The sequence below is a fragment of the Macaca thibetana genome, chromosome 14 (genome assembly GCF_024542745.1).
Source record: "Macaca thibetana thibetana isolate TM-01 chromosome 14, ASM2454274v1, whole genome shotgun sequence".
Lineage (NCBI taxonomy): Eukaryota > Metazoa > Chordata > Mammalia > Primates > Cercopithecidae > Macaca > Macaca thibetana.
In genome coordinates, this window is record NC_065591.1 from 117874792 (window position 1) to 117894264 (window position 19473).

The 19473-nt window shown below is 50.8% G+C and overlaps 2 protein-coding genes and 1 long non-coding RNA gene across 8 annotated transcripts in view; 2 read left to right on the forward strand and 1 right to left on the reverse strand.

Annotated features, from left to right (window-relative positions):
* The window catches only part of ST3GAL4 (ST3 beta-galactoside alpha-2,3-sialyltransferase 4), a 59563-nt gene extending 58115 nt beyond the window's left edge, over positions 1-1448 (forward strand). For all 4 annotated transcript variants that reach the window (XM_050755724.1, XM_050755726.1, XM_050755725.1 and 1 more), the window contains exons 10-11: positions 315-458; positions 771-1448. In XM_050755724.1, coding sequence (XP_050611681.1) covers positions 315-458; positions 771-857 — 231 coding nt within the window. In that variant the 3' untranslated portion in view covers positions 858-1448. The remainder of the gene's footprint in view (positions 1-314; positions 459-770) is intronic.
* Positions 1449-3720: 2272 nt separating this feature from the next.
* On the forward strand, positions 3721-7918 carry LOC126934880 (uncharacterized). Of its 2 annotated transcripts, none has more exons than XR_007719131.1 (3): positions 3721-4036; positions 5329-5469; positions 6377-7918. It is a non-coding gene; the product is annotated as an uncharacterized LOC126934880 (long non-coding RNA). The 2 variants fall into 2 exon arrangements; XR_007719132.1 differs by lacking the exon at positions 3721-4036 and adding an exon at positions 4043-4233.
* A 3349-nt stretch (positions 7919-11267) lies between these two features.
* KIRREL3 (kirre like nephrin family adhesion molecule 3) overlaps positions 11268-19473 on the reverse strand; it is a 578853-nt gene continuing 570647 nt past the window's right edge. For both annotated transcript variants that reach the window (XM_050755683.1, XM_050755682.1), the window contains 3 exons: positions 17259-17368; positions 13396-13482; positions 11268-12782 (listed from right to left, as the gene is read on the reverse strand). In XM_050755683.1, the coding sequence (XP_050611640.1) occupies positions 12339-12782; positions 13396-13482; positions 17259-17368 (641 nt within the window). In that variant the 3' untranslated portion in view covers positions 11268-12338. The remainder of the gene's footprint in view (positions 12783-13395; positions 13483-17258; positions 17369-19473) is intronic.

Genomic DNA, 19473 nt, shown 5'->3' on the forward strand with positions numbered 1-19473 from the left:
AGCAGTCTTCTGACCTCAGCCCCCTGAGTTGCTGGATCTATAGGCATATGCACCTCTGCACCCAGCACATGTGGCGATTTAAATTTACAATTTAATTAATTAAAAATTAATAAAGTAAATTCAGTTCCTCAGCTGCCCTGGCCCGATTTGCATGCTCATTAGTTGCATGCTCATTAGTTCATGGCTCGTCTTGCTGGACAGCACAGATGGAGAACATTTCCATGACTGCAGAAAGTTCCAGTGCAGAGCGCTGGCAGAGATGATGGAGGGAGGAGCAGGGCTCCCGCTAACGCTGTTTTGCCCCTGTTCCTCAGAAGCCCACCACAGGCCTGTTGGCCATCACGCTGGCCCTCCACCTCTGTGACTTGGTGCACATTGCTGGCTTCGGCTACCCAGATGCCTACAACAAGAAGCAGACCATTCACTACTATGAGCAGATCACGCTCAAGTCCATGGTGGTAAGTGCCTAGCTCGTGAGCACGGTGGGGCAGGGGGCGGATGGGAAGACAGTCAGAGGGACACTGGGTGAGTGGGAGCAGCGCTGAGACCCAGAGGTGGCTCCTGGAGTCAGAACTGGAACCGAAGCATCTGGACTCCCTGGCCAGCATCGTCCATGTTCAGCCACATGGATTTCGTCTTCCTTCCAAGAACCAGCCTGGGAAAGGGAGCTCCCAAGAAGTGTGGGGCCATGGGGAGGGGCAAGGAGACTTTCCTGGGGACAGAGAGGTCCCTGGGAGTCCCTCAGTTTATTTCCTTGGCTGTCTCCACAGGGGTCAGGCCATAATGTCTCCCAAGAGGCCCTGGCCATTAAGCGGATGCTGGAGATGGGAGCTGTCAAGAACCTCACGTCCTTCTGACCTGGGCAAGAGTTGTAGCCTGTCGGTTGCCTACTCTGCTGTCTGGGTGACCCCCGTCCGTGGCTGTGGGGGTGCCTGGTGCCAGTATGACCCACTTGGACTCACCCCCTCTTGGGGAGGGAGTTCTGGGCCTGGCCAGGTCTGAGATGAGGCCATGCCCCTGGCTGCTCTTATGGAGCCGAGATCCAGTCAGGGTGGGGGCGCTGGAGCCGTGGGAGCCCGGCCAGGGCAGGGGGCTCGTTGCTGTGGCACCCCCTCTCTGCCAGCACCAAGAGATTATTTAATGGGCTATTTAATGAAGGGGTAGGAAGGTGCTGCGGGCTGGTCCCATGCATCCAGGAAAGAGGCCAGTAGAGTATTCCGCCCACTTTTTATAAAAATCTACAGTGATGGCCCCACCAAGGCCTAGACAAAGCACTGGCCTCCCAGGAGGGCAGGGGCATTGGGAATGGGTGGGTGCCCTCCAGAGAGGGGCTGCTGCCTCCCAGCGGGCATGGGAAGGGCACTGGTGTGGGGGTTCCACCGAGAAGGGGACCTCATCTAGAAAAGAGGTTACAAACCTACCATTAAACTATTTTTCCTAAAATGGAAGCAGTTGTGATGTCCTGTGTCCTTTCAGGTGGGGGAAGGCATGGGATGGGGTGTAGCAGTGGGCAGGCTTGTTAGACCAGAGCAGGGCATGATCGCTTGGGAAATAATTACTTATTGAGTCCAGTGTTGGGTGCCTGGTCATGCATTATCACCCTGGCACAGCAGGAGAGTGAGTGGTGCTCGCAGCAGCCCTGTCTGCAGACACCCAGCCTGGCACCCTGCATTCTGGGTTACTGCCAGAGGAGGGAGGGGCTGGAGGATGCCAGATGAGAGTGCCAGAGTCTGCTCCCACCTTCCTTCCTCTCTCCCCCACCATTCTTCAGTTACCCAAATCTCATGCTTGGGAGGTACGTGTTTTAAGGACAGGGGTGGGGTCAGACAAAGAAAGCCAAGTTTCCCTTCTCAGATTAAGTGGGAACCAGAAAATGGAGTTTACGGAAGGTCTTGCCAGCAGCCCAGGCTGCCAGGATGGGGTGGGCAGGCCTGGAGGGCAGCGTCGAAGGGATTTGGCAAGGCCTATCAGCCAGTTGCCGGGCCAGGGGATGAAATGGTTTCTTTCCTGGGTCTTTAGAATCATAACAATCCTGCCGTTTGCCTGTCTCTCCCGCCCTCGTTCTCCATCTTCCCAGATCCTGCTTAGCTGCCAACTGGGCTTCCCGCCACCCCACAGCTGTTCCTTTACATCTGGAGCCAGGAGGGAGAGCTGAAGCTCCCCGCTTGGGGAATGGAACTGGCAGCTGTGTTCCTGGCTTTCTCGGAAAGACTTGCAGCCTGGAGGTTTTGAGACAAGCCAGGCTGGGACAGGACAGATAAAGAGGGGCAGCAGTTTGGGAGGAACAGAGGAAGATGACATGGTTCTCCACAGAGTGTTGGAATGGCCTTGAGGACACCCACCTCATCCCCCAGAATGGCCCCAAGGACCCTCCCAGGGAATAGAAGGCCTGCTCTCTCAGTGGCCTGGCCGCTTTGCTCGGGGAGATGGGAGTTCTGAGGGTGAGTAGAGCCCCAGCATCTGCAGCCCCAAGCCCGCTCCCCTCCACACGGGCACCCTTTGTCTTGAAGGCTGTGTCCTGGGGAGGGAGCCTGCAAACAGCAGGGGTTGTGAGTGTGGGGGGTGGGGGGGTCTCAACTCTGCTCACCCCTGATGCATCCCCAGCTGCCGCTCATGCAGAGATGCAAAGGAGTGTCCTTTTTCCCATCCAGGGCCATTGAGAATGGCTGTCTGCATACATGATCCAGCTGGCCTGGACTGAGGCCACTGCCTGTTACTGAACGTGCCTAAACTCAAGCCAGAATCCGGCACACAGGGGTGGGTCAGACCCCTCCAAACTCCACACACGCACACATGTAGACATGGGAGCATTTTACATTCTTGGTGGGTTGTTTGTGATTCCGTGTGCAGACAGTCCTTCCTGCTCACATACTGAGAAGACTGCGAATGTGGGGTGTGTGTGCACCCAAATAGGCCATTGTTTGCTTGGGAGGTGGGGATAGCTTTCTCCTGGGTGCCCAACATCCTACGCATATTGAGGCAATACTGGCCAAGGGTCGGAGCTGAGAGTGGAGCTTTGATGTGGGGCTGTTGGATGGGGTTCTTTGGTTTTCTGGGAAAGGGACTTTAAGTCTTCAATTAGCCCAACCAATGTGAATGAACTGCCTGCCAGCCTGCCTGGGATTGATTAAACCATGTCCTGGAAATGAGGAAGGGAAAGAGCACAGTAGGGCACGTGCTTGAGGGCAAGTCAGGAGATCTGGGTTCTCAACCAGCCTCTGTCGCCTTATTCTGTAAGTACGTGGGCCAGTCATTTCTCTGCAACAAGAGGGTGGGTCCAGCTAAGGACAACCGCTCATCTGGGAATTACCTAGGGAGACCTGGGAATGGAGATTCCTGGGTCTCACCCAGGCTGCTGGGGACAGGACCCACGAATCTGGAATTTCATCAAGCACCCAGAAGCACCGCTCTAGGAATCTAGACCCAAGGATCATCGTACGAGCCTCTTGAGTCTACGGTCTGCGTGTCAAGCCTGCGCTAATCCCCGGCGTCCTTAGGCGGCGTTAATTAGGCGCACGCGCAGTCCGCCCCCCACCCGGCGGGCGGGCGTTGGGCGGGGGAGGAGCTACTGATGCAGATGGCCCCGCCCTGGCGGCGGGCCGTGCAAGCGCTGTCCGCACCGGCGCCGCGTCGACCCTCGCGGCCGTGGGAACCCGCCTGGAATCTCGCAGGGCCGGCCGGGCTTCGTCCAGGTTGCCGGCCTCCTCCCCGGGCTTCTCGGGATGCTGGCCCCGGCGCCCCGCCTCAGGCGAGGCCGGCCCCTCCCTGGCAAGCGGCTCAAGGCTTGGCGACGGCTCAGGGGAGGCCGGGCGGACTGGGGAGCCGCGCCCCTCCGAACTCTCGCTGGGCCTCCGTCTTACGACCTGCTTTGGGTTCACCGCAGAGGCCGAGGTGAAACCGCCTTAGGCTGCGAGGGAGTGGAAGAGCTCTGCCCCATTGAATTTAGATTCTGAAAGTCCACAGAGGGGAAACTGAGGCCCGGAGAGGAGAAGGGACTCCCCCCTCCATCACCGTGCTGGGCAGGATAAGAGTCAAGGTCTGTACCACAGGAACACGTTTAAATGTTACTCTATGTTCACATCACATGGGGTGCCTTAAGTTTGGACGCTTAAGGTTTTATTTACATTTTCCAAGGACATAAATACATTCCGTTGCTTTCCTCCAGAGGCTGCCTAGCCTACGAAGAGTTTGAGCTTGGAAGCGGTGCACACCAAATAGGGACACGGTTGGACTGTGAGTTCAACTCCCTACTCTGTCGTTTAATTAGCCGAGTAAACCTCTGCTTCTCCATCTGCAGAAGAATGATTATGCATGTCTCTCTCACAATGAGGTTTTAAGGACCTAATGGGAATATGATCATAAAAACATTTTGTAGACTGTAAAGTATGATATCAATATTAATTGGAAAGCTGCCTTGCATCATGGAAAATGCCAGAGGGTATGAAACAGGTTAGGTACATTTGTAGGGCCAAATACTTGTCCAGGAAGTAACATGGCTGGTTACAGAAAAGTCTTTGTCTTCAAATCACCCACAAGCTAGGCAGGGGAAGGTAAGACATCAGTGAAATGACTGCAACACAGGCTTTGCGTAATCAAACCATGAACATTGTTTAAACTGCTTTCTATTGGTGGTTTTCTTTTTTTCTTTTTCTTTTTTCTTTTTTTTTTTGAGACAGGGTTTCACTCCTGTCACCCAGGCTAGAGTGCAATGGCACGATCTCAGCTCACTGCAACCTCCACCCCCAGGTTCAATGGATTCTCCTGCCTCAGCCTCCCGAGTAGCTGGGATTACAGGCACCCAGCTAATTTTTGTATTTTTAGTAGAGATGGCGTTTCATCATGTTGACCAGGCTGGTCTCAAACTCCTGACCTCAGGTGATCCACCCACCCTCAGCTTCCCAAAGTGTTGGGATTATGGGCATGAGCCACCGCGCTCGGCTGTCAGCGGTTTTCAAGTTGAAGTCGGACACCTTTAGGGATTCTTGGGGAAACAGTTTTCTTGGGAGACACTATCCATTTCGATGGTACCTAGCATGCCACAGTAGATCCCGAAACAAAGGTTGAGAAGTGTAACCTGAGTTTGTCAGCTCTGTTCTGATCTCTCCAACCTTTTTGAAGTCTTCGTTATAGCTTCAGAAAACTGTTTGTTAGTTTCCAACATTCCCATGATTCTGTACCAGATGTGGTTCCAAGAAATCAGACCTTTCTGACCTATAAGTTTAAGGAGGGTATGCAGGTGGTGTGGGTGTGGGTGTGTGTCTGTCTGTCTGTAGTTATAGCCAGTTTTCCTGTCCAGTTCATTCTCATTGAGTTTATCTCTCTTGTTAGAGATTTTTGGGATCCTGCACCCAATAAATAAGAAGAGGAGATGAGCCTTGAGTCTCATTAGATGACAGATTTTTGAGAAGCTCAAATGTATGGGAAGGTTCCACTTCTTCACTTCAAGGGACTGCAGATGGTGTGAAGCAGGTGGGAGAGACCACAGTGCAAAGAGGGTTATTACAACAGGGCTTGGCAAAAATTTTTTAGGGAAAAATGAACTTCGGGAGGCAGGTGCTGTTTTTTGCCCCATTTCGGGTTCCCAGGGAAGGCTAACAATTTAGACCCCCACCACCTGAAAAGAGATACAGCTTCCTCTCAAGAGCCTTAGAAAGCTGGGAGGGTAGAGCTGGGTGGAGAGAATGAGAGCAGTCTCAGATGTTGAAACAACCCTAGGGGTTTGGAGTTGGAATTGCTGAACTGAGTTAGTCCAGAACCATCTATCATTCTGAGTCTTCCCAAAACACTGTTTACACACATCACCAACTTTCACACTTAAGGAGTGTCTCCCCCTGTTTCTCTTCTTACTAAGCATAGAGCTAGTGGAGTCTGGTTGGAGATACCCTTCAGGTCTGTGCTCTTTTTCTCAGTGAATTTATGTTGCACTGATGGAGCCCTTGCGTGGCAGGAGAGCTAGAGAAACTTTTATTTATTTATTTATTTTTATTTTATTTTATTTTTTTGAGACGGAGTCTCACTGTGTCTCCCAGGCTGGAGTGCAGTGACGCGATCTCGGCTCCACCACCAGGGTTCACCCCATTCTCCTGCCTCAGCCTCCCGAGTAGCTGGGAGTACAGGTGCCTGCCACCATGCCTGGCTAATTTTTTGTATTGTTAGTAGAGATGGAGTTTCACCATGGTCTCGATCTCCTGACCTCGTGATCCACCCGCCTCGGTCTCCCAAAGTGTTGGGATTACAGGCATGAGCCACCACACCCGGCCGAGAAACTTTTCATTTATATTAAAAGTCAAATAGGAATCCCTTATCTGAAAATTCTGCTTAAATCCTTATCTATATCACTTTATCTCTACTTGTCTTCTTCTTTTATTCTCTGAAGTGCAATGCCCATTATGTCAGGCCTGTGAGCCCAAGCTAAGCCATCATATCCCCTGTGACCTGCACGTATACATCCAGATGGCCTGAAGCAACTGAAGATCCACAAAAGAACTGAAAATAGCCTTAACTGATGACTTTTCACCACTGTGATTTGTTCCTGCCCCACCCTAACTGATAACAGTATATTCTCCTCCGCCCTTAAGAAGGTAATTTGTACGCCTATCCCAAACCTATAAGAACTAATGATAATCCCATCCCCCTTTGCTGACTCTGTTTTCAGACTCAGCCCGACTGTACCCACATGAAATAAACAGCCTTGTTGCTTACACAAAGCCTGTTTGGTAGTCTCTTCAGACGGACGGACGTCACACATTAATGTCTCAAATGTACTTCCTAGTCCTTGGGCAGCAGAGCCTAGCCCTTTAATTTCCTTCCAAAGGTAGTGAAGGTGGTAACTTTTAGTCCACCTGGACTTTGTCTCATTGAAAGTCTCATCTTCAGACTGGGCATGGTAGCTCATGCCTGTAATCACAGCACTTTGGGAGGCCGAGGCGGGTGGATCACCTGAGGTCAGGAGTACGAGACCAGCCTGGCCAACATGGTGAAACCCCCATCTCTACTAAAAATACAAAAAAAATTAACTGGCCATGGTGGTGGGCACCTGTAATCCCAGCTACTTGGCAGGCTAAGGCAGGAGAATCATTTGAACGCGGGGGTGGAGCTTGCAGTGAGATAAGATCACACCACTGCACTTCAGCCTGGGCAATAGGGCGAGACTCCGTCTCAAAAAAAAAAAAAAAAAGTGATCTTCAGAGGGATGAATCCCTTCCTATATTCAGCTTTTATCCAGAATAGTACTTTTTCTCTTGCATAATTGGGAATAGATTTCGGATAAGCTCCATTTAATTAAACTCCAGTTCTTTCCAGGAACATCTGGACTTCCTGAGACCTCACTAACCTTCTTTTTGAGCATTAATAGAGCACCATAAAGAAGACAGTTAGAAAGAACCATTTTTTGAATGTTTTCAGCATTCCAAGATATTGCCAAGGGCCGTAAGGTTAAGGAACAGCGGAAGGAAATGCTATTTCTTGTCTGGTACTCTCCAATCAGGGAACTCAAGGAAGCTCTCTACTCAGGGATTGAGGATGTCTCAGCCCCGTGGGTGGGCTGAGTGGACTGTTTCCGAGAAAAGCACTGGGAACATAGAGTGGTAGGCAGATATTGGCAGAGACATAAATATAACCAGGGAGGTAGATGACAATTTGGTGATGTATCTTGTGAATGGTGTGTATTCACAGAAGGCCTTTTAAAGATGGAGGCTGTGGGAGTAGGAAAACTGTAGGGCTTGTAGTAATGAAAGCTTTCAGTGTATGTCAAAGAACTTGCTGTTAGTGAGGATGGGAGGAGGGCCAAGGAAGAATGGCAGTTAGAGAGGGAAATAATTAATGGTTTTGCAGCAAACATGGACTTGGCCAGGAAAACAATTCCTTATTTCTAGAAAGAAGAGGAGCGTTTAAAATTTTTTAAATTTTTCTCTGTTTATGACCTGGTTAGGAGCACTGAAACATAAGGAGCTGGGGAAAAGATGGTTGGAGGCTCACTGGAAATGACAGGCGGCTATCAGTGAAGGAACTCTTTATCAATGACTCCCAGAGACTGCTGCTAATTTTGATTTGAAAGCTGCAAATCGCTGGTATGTGGTTACAGTTCCTAAGAACAACTTAGATAAGAGGCTTTCAAAAGAGGTTTTGAAAGGGGAAGTGAAATTTAAGATTTAGTTGTCATTGGTCTACATCTAAATGTTTGTTTCTTTAGATATGCACACCAAGGAGCATTTAAAATAAAAAATATTTGCCGCCGGGCGCGGTGGCTCAAGCCTGTAATCCCAGCACTTTGGGAGGCGGAGACGGGCGGATGACGAGGTCAGGAGATCAAGACCATCCTGGCTAACACGGTGAAACCCCGTCTCTACTAAAAAATACAAAAAACTAGCCGGGTTTGGTGGCGGGCGCCTGTAGTCCCAGCTACACAGGAGGCTGAGGCAGGAGAATGGCATAAACCCGGGAGGCGGAGCTTGCAGTGAGCTGAGATCCGGCCACTGCACTCCAGCCCGGGCGACAGAGCGAGACTCCATCTCAAAAAAAAAAAAAAAAAAAAAAAAATTGCAAATTAAGATAGTCTTTATTTAAATTTTATATTTTTATTTCAGTAACAAGTGTGTTTTATAGGGAAAGATCCCAGAGAATAAACTAATCTCAAGACTCCCTTTTATCTTTTTTTTTTTTCTGGTGCCAGGACAAACCACACACATAATACCTGGGAAGAACTAATCAAATGTGTGTGTGTGCGCGCGCACGCGTGTGTGTACCTTGTGCCTTTGGTTCTGATTCCATAATAGCAAATGCCCCAAGCAGCATGGACTCCTCTCCAACTAGGAAATGAGAAATAGAATTTTGGTCGGCTCCTTTGTCCTGTTCTAAGAAATCTCCCAAGGACTGCACCATGTTTATTTTCATTTCCCTGGCTCCTTTCCATTCTGGAAACTTAAAATCGGCTTCATGGCCTCTTGCTTTATATAATTTGTTCAAAAAGGCTTCGTCAGAAACGGATTTGATGTGACATTTTTACTCTTCCCGTGAAAGTACTTCCTATTCCATGAAAGTAGAAGAGGTGGTGGAAATAACCCTGGCCTTGGCAGACTGATCTTGAACCTGAGAATTAGAGACTGGGCTCCCATCCAGTGACTCTGAGCCAGTAATGAAGTTTAAAGCTATTGGAAGACTGGATGCTGGCTTTGGTAGAGGTGGGGGTGATTTGATACACAGAATAGCTTTGTTTCCCAGAGCGTTGCGGTCTTTCAGGTCATTTGAGGACTTAGGGTGGAGGAAGCCAGTCTTGCCTTCCTCATGGAGCTATGCTTGTTCTTGCCTGGCCTGCACCAGAGCGCATGGCCTTTACCATCAGCCACTTCCAGCCACATTCTACGATGAGTGTGGCCTGGAGTTTTCACTGTACGGCGGAAACATCTCGTGGCGGAAATCATGTGTGTTTAAATCTCATGTTTGTCACTCGTTAGCGCTTGACCCTGGGCAAGTTTTTTGACTTCTTTAAGCCTCAACCCACATTTGTAAAACGGTGATACTTTGTAGAGTTGTGAGGATTAAATAAGATTACAAATGTAGAGCACTCGTTTTATTTAATGTGAAATCACCTACAGGGGAATTCGGGGATTCCCACTGCCTTTGTTTCTTGGCACCTCCCTTCACCAGCTTTTCTGCACCCCCACTCCTTTGTGAGAAGTAGATAGTGCTGGAGACAGCTGAGGGATGCACCCAGCTCAATCCGGGCTTCTCAGTGCCCCAGAGTCCTCCACATCCCCCTCATTTTTTCCCTCTCTGCTCTTGTCTCTCACAAAGATCATCCTTGCGACCTCCTATCCCTTGGGCTATTCTTCGCTGCATTGGGCCTTGGAGAGCGCTCAGAGGGTTGGGCATCCGGCAGCCTAGTGTTTGCACTTGCCCTGGAGCGCTCTGCTCAGTCCACATTCTTACCCTGGGTGTGCTGAGGGACAGGAAGAAGGGCTCATTTTATAGAACACATTTCTTCCCCATTCTGCTGGTTTATAACTTTGGCTCCCAGGAAAGAATGGAAGGATGGACACCTCCACCCTATTAGTGCGCTCTCGCTCTCTCTCTCTGTCTCTCTCTCTCTCTCTCCTCCTCTGTGTGCATGTGTGTATAGCAGGAGCAAGGGGCAGGGTCAGCTGTGTTGAGGACTAGGAGGTAGATGGTCTACCCATATCCAAGGTGGGAAGACCAGGAGAAATAAGAGAAGTAAATGGACAGATCCTCTAAAGTCATCTTTTCCTTATTCCAGCACACCAAGGCATTGTGCATATGGTCTTGGATCTTTGTTCTCTGTTAGCCAAGGGAAAACATATATGGAAAGAAAGAAAGAACACTTGCTGAGATTAACCTAGAGGGGGCAGGGGCCAGCATCCTGATGTCTATGCTAGGCCAGCATGGTACCAGCAGCAGAATGTGGGCTGTGGACGTGCACTTACCATTTCTGATCAGTTTTTACTCCCTCAGGCTTGGGGGCTGCAAAGGAAGCTAGCCAGGTTTCTGGGAAATTTTGAAGCACTTGGAAATATGATTGAAACAGAAAATTCCTCTGAGTGGAGGAGCTATGTAGGCTGTGTATAGAATCTGTGGATTGGGACCATCCAAGGAATCAGTGTCTGGAAAGCAGCACAAGCTGGTGTGGTGAAGGTTCCCATGATGAGTAAGGACTACCAGGGAAGGTTGGAGAAGAAAGGTTTAAAACTGACGAGGAACCTCCAACCCACCTTAGGGACAATTTGGGTTCTTTAAAGTTCCATTTGGATCCCAGTCCCTCAACGAGCACTCGAACTTGCCCCTGTTTATCCATCCCATCTGCCATGACCACATCAAGGCTCTTCTTAGAACATTATTTGAGTTGTATATTAAAGTGTTAGGGTGCCTGGTGGTCTAGACTCTTTCTAGGGGGTCTTGTTCTCTGAACCTTTAGAGGAGGAAATTTTCCCTGCTGAATATTGCTGAGAGGAAAGGTCCGGAATGGCCTGGCCAGTGTCTAGTGTGACCACTCTGCCTCTGAGCTATATTTGACTGAGTCAGGTGGTTGGTGAGTCCCACGCGTCCTCTGGATTGGGTCTACCCGCAAAGGAGAGGACTCAGCCTGTAGATTTTATTGCCACCACAACCAGAGCTGTCAACTGCCTTCAATGTCTAGGAAGATTGAATCAAAGGAGGGCAGAGAACCTTGGGTCCCCAACGCGTTCTCTGAGCTCTTGGGTTCTTCCTGTGGTGCTTTGTAGGAACAAAAGAACAGAACAAACATGTTGGAGTACTGTCCCTAACATTTATTCTCAGGTGGTGACTGGGAGGGGTGAGGTGTAGATATACTTCCTCTCTTCTCGTGGAGCCTTACTGAAGACAGGATCGTCGTTCTTGTGTTTATCAGCTGAGAAGGGCAGTCTCGCCATCTTAAAGACCTGCCCTCCAGCCCCTTCAAATGCCACACCTCGCAGGAAGCACTCTCTCCACAACTGTTCAGAGAACCCTGACCAGAGAAGCTCCCGCACTTCTCATATTAACTCCGATTGTGCTGAGGGGGAGGGGAGGAGTACACAAAGCAGGAGGTGGGTGGGGAGGCTGGGGTCACACAGCCCAGGAGGGGCACGCCGGGCCAGATGCTCCGTAAGCACAGGCTCCCTCCTCCCTCCCTCCCCCCAGTGCACCAGGCTCTGGTGGGGCCGGTCCCACCGCAGAGTTCAGAGGCATCAAGTCCAAGGACAGAACTGCAAGAGTATGGACACGAAACACCAAACAAATTGGGGGTGGGCTCCCGGCCATCCTGGTGAGAGGGAGGCTCCTTTAGCCAAGGCCATTTCTGGCTTCTCAGCCTCCAGGGTATGGGCTATGAGCAGCCGTGGGGAGCCGGGGTTTCTGGGGCGGCTCAGTGCTGGGAAGACCTCATCCCCTTCTCCCCAGGGCTGTATGGGAGCACAGGCACAGGGGCAGGGAGGGCTTGTGGTCAGCGAGGGGGAGAGCCCACGGAGAGTCCAGAGAGTGGACCGCAGTTTCGTGAAAGCAAAGTTCTAGCTGCCACTTGTGCCTGTGGGCAGAGCAGGTGGTAGAGGGGCCTCCAGGAAAGGGCCGGGGACATGGTGTCCAGCACTGAGCACAGCGCACTCGGCCGCGCCCTCTGTCTCCCCACCCGCCCACCTCTGGCACACCGCACCTGGGGACCCAGATTTGTGCTTGATCAGAGCTTCGAAGGAAGGCGGTGGCAGAGGCGCTGGGAGGCTGTCCTGGAGGTGGCCAGTTCTGGGGTCCTCTGCAAAGTACCCCTCGTCCCTGGACAACCGGAACCTGCCCTGCCCTCTTCCCTGGCCCATCCCACCCGCAGTGTGTGATCCTTAGACGTGAGTCTGCATCCGCCGCTGCAGGGGTCGACTGGGGTCAGAGTTCTGGGACGAGGACTGGGAGTGGTGGGAGGAGGAGGCAGAAGCCTTGCTGGCCTTGTCGAACTGCACATAGCCGTCCTGCTTGCCGCTGCTGCTGACGCTGCTGTCACACTGCGTGTCCAGGAAGGAGCTGCTGTCGCTGAGGGAGCCTCTCTGGAACTCCCGCTCACAAAGCTCGATGGACGAGCTGCCCATCCCCAGCACGAACCGCTGCCCGTAGTCGTAGAGGCGGCCCTGGCCGCTCAGGGTGCTATAGATGTTGGTGAAGGACATGCCTGTGGGCACACGCTGCTTGCCCGCAGGACGCAGGTCGGGCTGGCAGCTGGAGAGGGAGATGGTTGGGGTTGAGTGGTGCTCTTTGAAGGTGTTGACGCTGTAGTAGCCATTGGTGGGGTCCTGGGTGGGCGAGAGAAAGAGGAGCATCACCTGGTGGAGCCTCCACTGAACGTGACTGGGGTTTCCAGGCTGAGCCCGTCCTCTTATGCGGGGAGGGAAGAGGGAAAACAGGAGGAAGGGAGTGACCTGGTAGGGAGCAAACTCGGGGGTGAACAGCTGCGGGGAGGGTGCAGGGGCAGAAGGACACTGAGCAGGAGATGGCAGAAGGGGAACTGCGGACCCCAGGAGGGGAGGGCCGGCAAGGGTGAGGGCTGAGGGCCAAAGGAGGGAAGCAGAGGCTCTTGACTGGGTTTATGTCAGGGTGATGCAAGGTCATTTGAAAATCAGACTTTTTAATTGTTTTTATCCAGAACATGGATGCTTCATTTTGAATCTACATGTGAGGAGGCTGTGGAAGAGAACTGGGGAGTCTCAGCATTAGCTCTCTCAGCCTCCTCAGCGTTGGGGTGGGGACAGCAGGTGCCTTAGGCAGGGACGGGTACCTGCCACCAAGCTGGCCTCTGGCCTTCTCTTCTCGACTTGCTGTCATTTGTTGTATAGATTTGGGGTTTGGGCCATCAGAGCTTAAGACCGGATTCCACGGCTGTGTCTTATAACCTGGGGCCCTTCTTACCTTCAGGTTCTGAAACTCTTTCTCCTCTTCTTTGAGCACCTCCAGCTGTTTCAGGACTGAGTCTTGCTGGAATTCACCCCGGTCCATCTGCAACCCAAAAAAGGCTGCTCAGTGGATCGGAGGTGGCTACACCTCCACTTCCCCCAGGGAAAAGATGAGATCAGAAACTCAAAAGATTGCCCTATATAAGCCCCACAACCCCTCACTGCCTGGACCATGTGGAAGACTCAGGATGAGTTCCTGGACCCCCATCCTAGGAGACAGGGAAGCAGCTGAGGGGGATGGGTAGGTCGGTGAGGTGAGGGGCAGTTAGGGGAGGCAAGGGGCAGGTATCTGAGGCCACACTTTCCTCGCTTGGGCGAGGGCATCACCAGAGATCTCACATGCCTGATTCAATTCCATTCACTGAACGTTTGTTGTAAAATGCCGGCCAGGTGCTCTGCTAAGGATCAGGGATCCACAGATTAACATACATTAAGATACAGCTCTGCTCATCAGGGAGATGGACTTGTAGATAAATAATTTCAGAATATCAACCACTGGGCACGGCCAGGCTCCTTAGGGCAGTTTCTTATCCAGCGTGCAGGCCTAGTGCAGGCCTTAAGGAGTCACAAGGAATAACCATCTGTGAGATGCTGGCGACATGGGCCACACCTGTTATTCTAATGAAAAGTTATCTTCCTTAGAGATGCCAAGCAGCCTGAGGGCAAGGATCACTTCCTGCTTGTCTCTGGGTACCCCCACACCTGGTTCAGTGCTTTGCATGTTGTGGTCACTGACCTTGCATGCTTTTGGGATGGAATCTCTTAATTATTTGATTTGCCAATGCCTAGCACAGTGCCTGATACACAATAGAGCTGCTTCAAATGGTATGTATATGTTGAAGGAATAGGCAAAGTGGCTTAGCTCTAAATTACTAAAAATTAACATAATTATTAGACGTAAGATGAAAAAGCATACTCCACACACAGTGGGCGTATGAATTAATCTGAATAACCACAGTGATGCTTAACCTGCTTGCCATGTGTCTCTCTGCTAGTTGCATGGTATAGGTAGTAGGTTCCCTCCTACTCTCTGGGCTGGGATGTTTCTTCTCTCTTGCAACTTGCTTTCCTCGTTTCTTTTTGGAGCCCCGTGGAATGAGCCAAGGTGCTGCCACCCTGCTGCCTCCTCACTAAGGAGACCACGTGGTTCATTTTTCCAGTAAATGCTCTGGCACTGTCCGGATTGGAGACCTTCTTTCCCATCAGATTCAATTGCTAAGTCTGCCTCTCCTTGCAGATGGGTCTGTCTTGGGGCCAGGAGGTGAAAGGAATGGGAGAATGACGATCTCCTCAAGGGGTGGCTTAGCCCAGAGCCCACAGCAAGTCCCTTCTGCTCCCGCCTGACGCTGAGCGGCCCACACTCTTGCTGTGGGTTTGGACTAAGGGATGTGGAGACAGTCTGAGGCAAACAGAATGTCCCAGTGGGAGAGAATTCAAGGTCCCATTTGGGATGAAGGACACACCTGATTAAGCTTAAGTATAGAGACATCATCCCTTCTGAGGTCTAGGCTGTGGTTTCCTCCCTCATAAAATTAAACACTCCACTGTGTCAGGCCCTGTGTTAGGCCCCGGGGGAAACAGATGAGCGTAGACTCGAACATGACCTTTGCCCTCGAGGAACTCTGGGATAACTGGGGAAGCTAACATGGAACTGGGGGAATGCACTATAAAGGAGGCACATAAAAAGTGTTTTGGGAGAGCAGAAGGTGCACAGCTCTGCCAGGGGCGGGGAGGACAAGCCCGGAACATCTTGGAGTTGATTGTTATAAGAGAATGTGAAATTCAACAGACAAAATTAGCAGGCAGAGGGAACAGCCGGTGCACAGGCCTTTGAAGTCTAAAAGACTCGAAGGCCAGGAATCAAGCTCTTTGGCATGTCTGGAAGGCCAGATGCACTTGGCCGGAAAATGGAGCTGGAGAGGTTGGTGGCTGCCTGGCACTGAGGAGCCCTGATGACACACCAGGAAGTTGGACTTTGTCCAGCAGATGTGGGGAGCCGCCGAGGAATTTTAAGTGGGCAAGTAACAGGACCAGATTTGCATTTTAGAAAGACTCCTTTCTCAAGGCTCTCGAGGGTGGATTGAGAAAAGAGACAAAAGACTAGAAGGCTGACACCAACTGGGAGGCTGCTGTAATCATCCAGGGGAGGAAGGATGAGGCCGGAAGTCAAGAAGTGATGGTGGAGGACAGGTGGGGCACACATTTGAGACACTTTTTGAAGTGGAATTGACAGGACCTGAAAATCAATTGGAGAGAGAAAGCGTAGCCAAGGGAAAAGTCAGTTTGACTCAGTAAACATCTGTGAGCCTCTACCAGGGTCTGTGTAAGGCTCTGAAGACCCCAGGATTAACACAGCAGCAGCTGCTCACCCTCTAGCAACATAAATAGCTAATATTTGTTGAGCACTCACTGTGTTCCATGGGCTTCAAGCCCTTCTGAGTTTTGCCCACATCACCCTCACCACAGCCCTGTATACTGTGGCTTTCAGACCCATTTCATGGATGAGGACACTGAGGCACCAAAAAGCCCATCTACTTTATCCCTTGCTTCGCCGCCTCCACTCCAACATGTTACAACCAAGGCAACTAGAAACTTCTAGCATAGGCCGGACGCGGTGGCTCAAGCCTGTAATCCCAGCACTTTGGGAGGCCGAGACGGGCGGATCACGAGGTCAGGAGATCGAGACCATCCTGGCTAACCCCATGAAACCCCGTCTCTACTAAAAAAATACAAAAAACTAGCTGGGCGAGGTGGCAGGCGCCTGCAGTCCCAGCTACTCGGGAGGCTGAGGCAGGAGAATGGCATAAACCCGGGAGGCAGAGCTTGCAGTGAGCTGAGATCCGGCCACTGCACTCCAGCCTGGGTGACAGAGCGAGACTCTGTCTCAAAAAAAAAAAAAAAAAAAAAAAAAAAAAAATTAAAAATTAAAAAAAAAAAAAAAAGAAACTTCTAGCATGGTTGTCTAGGTTTCTGCCTGGACAACTGGGTAGATGATGGCCCATAAATGGGGATTCGGAAGAGGAGGAGCAGGCTTAATGTGGCTGGAGAAGTGATGAGTTCACTTGCAATCCAGTCCCCAAGGAGGAACCTGTGTTTCGTGCAGACTTCGTTTTGGTGGGGTGTGGCGGATGAGGGAGGGGACTTGTATTGAATATCTATAATAGCTATGTGTGTGTGTGCAGTGGGTTGGGGGGGATTATATGTTATATAACAACATATTGTGGCAATTTATGCATATGTCTTTTCTCCTTACGGAAGAGCCAGGCTCTCTGAAGGCTGGACTGCAACTTTTTCGTTGTTATTGTTTTGAGATGGAGTCTCGCTCTCACCCAGGCTGGGGTGCAATGGCCTGAGCTCAACTCACTGCAACCTCCACCTCCCGGGTTCAAGCAATTCTCCTGCCTCAGTTTCCCTAGTAGCTGGGATTACAGGCGCCTGCCACCACGCCCAGTTAATTTTTGTATTTTTAGTAGAGATGCAGTTTCACCATGTTGGCCAGGCTGGTCTTGAACTCCTACCCTCAAGTGATCCTCCCAACTCGGTCTCCCAAAGTGTTGGGATTACAGGCGTGAGCCACTGCGCCTGGCCTGCACTGCATCTTAGATGCCTTTGAGTCTCCCAGAACACAAGCACAGTATAGCAGGCACACAATCACATTTGTTGGCTGACAGTGTGTGCCTCACCTATTGTGGGGTGGGCGGGGGGCATCTTGACCGCTGCTTTGCTTTTTGGAAGCATTTAGGTCATTGAGAAGCCTCTAGTCCCAGGACCTTCTGAGAATGGGTCACGGGATGGGATGGGGCGTAATCGCATTCTTACCATTAGCTGCTTGATGGTGGAGTGCTCCTCAGCCTCCCGACCAGAGGCCGGTTCCTTGTGGACAATTTCCACTCGGATATCATTTTTGGCTGACACAACACCTTTGAGATCTGGAGATAAAATAGTAAAGTGTAGATGATAGATTTAGTTCTTACTTTTGAGATGTCAAGCTCCCTTGCAGTCCCCTGCCTCCGCTCTGCCACCCTCTGCATTTCCCCTTCAGCCCCTGAACTCGGCAGCTTCACTGACCCGCCACCAACAGAACCTCCATATGGAGATGCTGTGGGCATTTGGGCTTCAGAGGAGGCTGACCCCATGGGCGGCCTGGCTGCTGTCACATGCCCCTCAGCCATGCACCCTTGGCTTGAAAGATTGTCTTCAGCCACTTGTCCACCTTACTGAGCTAGGTCCTTTTCATCCTACTGAATTCTCACTTCTTTCTAGAAGTCTTCTCTGACTTACTCTACCAGGCAGACTCCGATCCCTCCATTCATAGAACCACAAATCTCAGTGTTGGAAAGGACCTTAAATTGCCCATGGCCAACCCCCATCTAAAGAGAAACACCCCTGAGGCGCTGGGCAGCTTCTCTGGACGCCTCCATGATGGAAGCTTTACTGCCACTTCTGCAGGAGGCAGCCTGTTTCTAGTTGGAGAACTCTGTTAGAACATTCTTGGCTGGACGCGGTGGCTCATGCCTGTAATCCCAGCGCTTTGGGAGGCCAAGGTGGGCAGATCACGAGGTCAGGAGTTTGACACCAGCCTGACCAACATGGTGAAACCCTGTCTCTATTAAAAATCCAAAAATGAGCTGGGCATGGTGGTGGGCACCTGTAATGCCAGCTACTGGGGAGGCTGAGCACGAGAATCACTTGAATGAACCCGGGAGGCGGGGGTTGCAGTAAGCTGAGATTGTGCCACTGCGCTCCAGCCTGGGCAACAGGGCAAGACTCCGTCTCAAAAGAGAAAAAAAAAAAAAAAGGGAAATTATTGAGGAGCTGGCGCTGTGGCTCATGCCTGTAATCCCAGCACTTTGGGAGGCTGAGGCAGGCAGACCACTTGAGGCCGGGAGTTCGAGACCAGCCTGGGCAACATGGTGAAACCCTGTCTCTGCAAAAAATTTAAAAAATAGCCAGGCATGGTGGCACACGCCTGTAATCCCAGTGACTCAGGAGGCTGAGGCATGAGAATCGCTTGAACCTGGGAGGCAGAGGTTGCAGTGAGCTGAGATCATGTCACTGCACTCCAGCATGGCCAAAAGAGAGAGACTCTCTATAAAAAAAAATCATATGTATATATATGCATATATATGTGTGTGTGTGTATATATGCATATATATGTGTGTATATATATGTGTATGTGTATATATTTATATGCTCCCCTATAATTTCCACTGAGAGGGTGGTGATGGAGGTCCTGAGACCACATTATTGCTGGGGTGGTCATGAGAGCCAAGGCTGCTTAGCTCGGAGTGCAGAAGACACAAGGGGAACAGCTTTCTTCAGACATGTGCAGGCTGCTGAGTGGAGGAGGAGACCATCCCGGTGATTGATTTTGTGCATTACACTCATACAATATTAGTGCCAGATGGGGTCATCAGGGTCGTATCCTCATTATAAATGATTAAGCCAAGGCCTGGAATCGCTGTAGCTGGCCCAGGGTCATGTGGCAGAAAAGGTGGGACTGGAACACTGTGTCTCCATTGTCTTCACCTGTTCTCTGCCATCCAATCTCTCACGCATATCTCCTGGGTGCATGCAATTCTTCAAGCATGCACAAACACTAGAATTTTATTGGTAATCACTGAAGAGCTTTACAAGTTTGCTATAAGCAATTCCTTTATTGCTTCCCCACCCACTCCCCCACAGCTATGTGAGTGACCCGATTTTTCTGGTGAGACTAGCAGCTCTTTAGTTTATTTTTATTTTGTTGTATAGATGGGGTCTTCCTAGACTAACAGCTCTTGTAGAGCAAGGATCAAACCACAAACCACTTTTCCCCCTATCTTTCTGTACAGTTCCTGATCGAAAGAGCTATGTGTTCAATCCAAAATGCTGGCTGCCCTGCAGATGAAGCTCAGTCTAGTCCAGGTCAACCTCAGCCTACTGCCCACTCTGCCAGAAGCCATGTTGCCCAGGCTCACATACACCGATATATCAGACCCACTCCCTGCCCAGGAGCTCACAGCACTGTTAGGACCCCTGTTCATTGCACTCC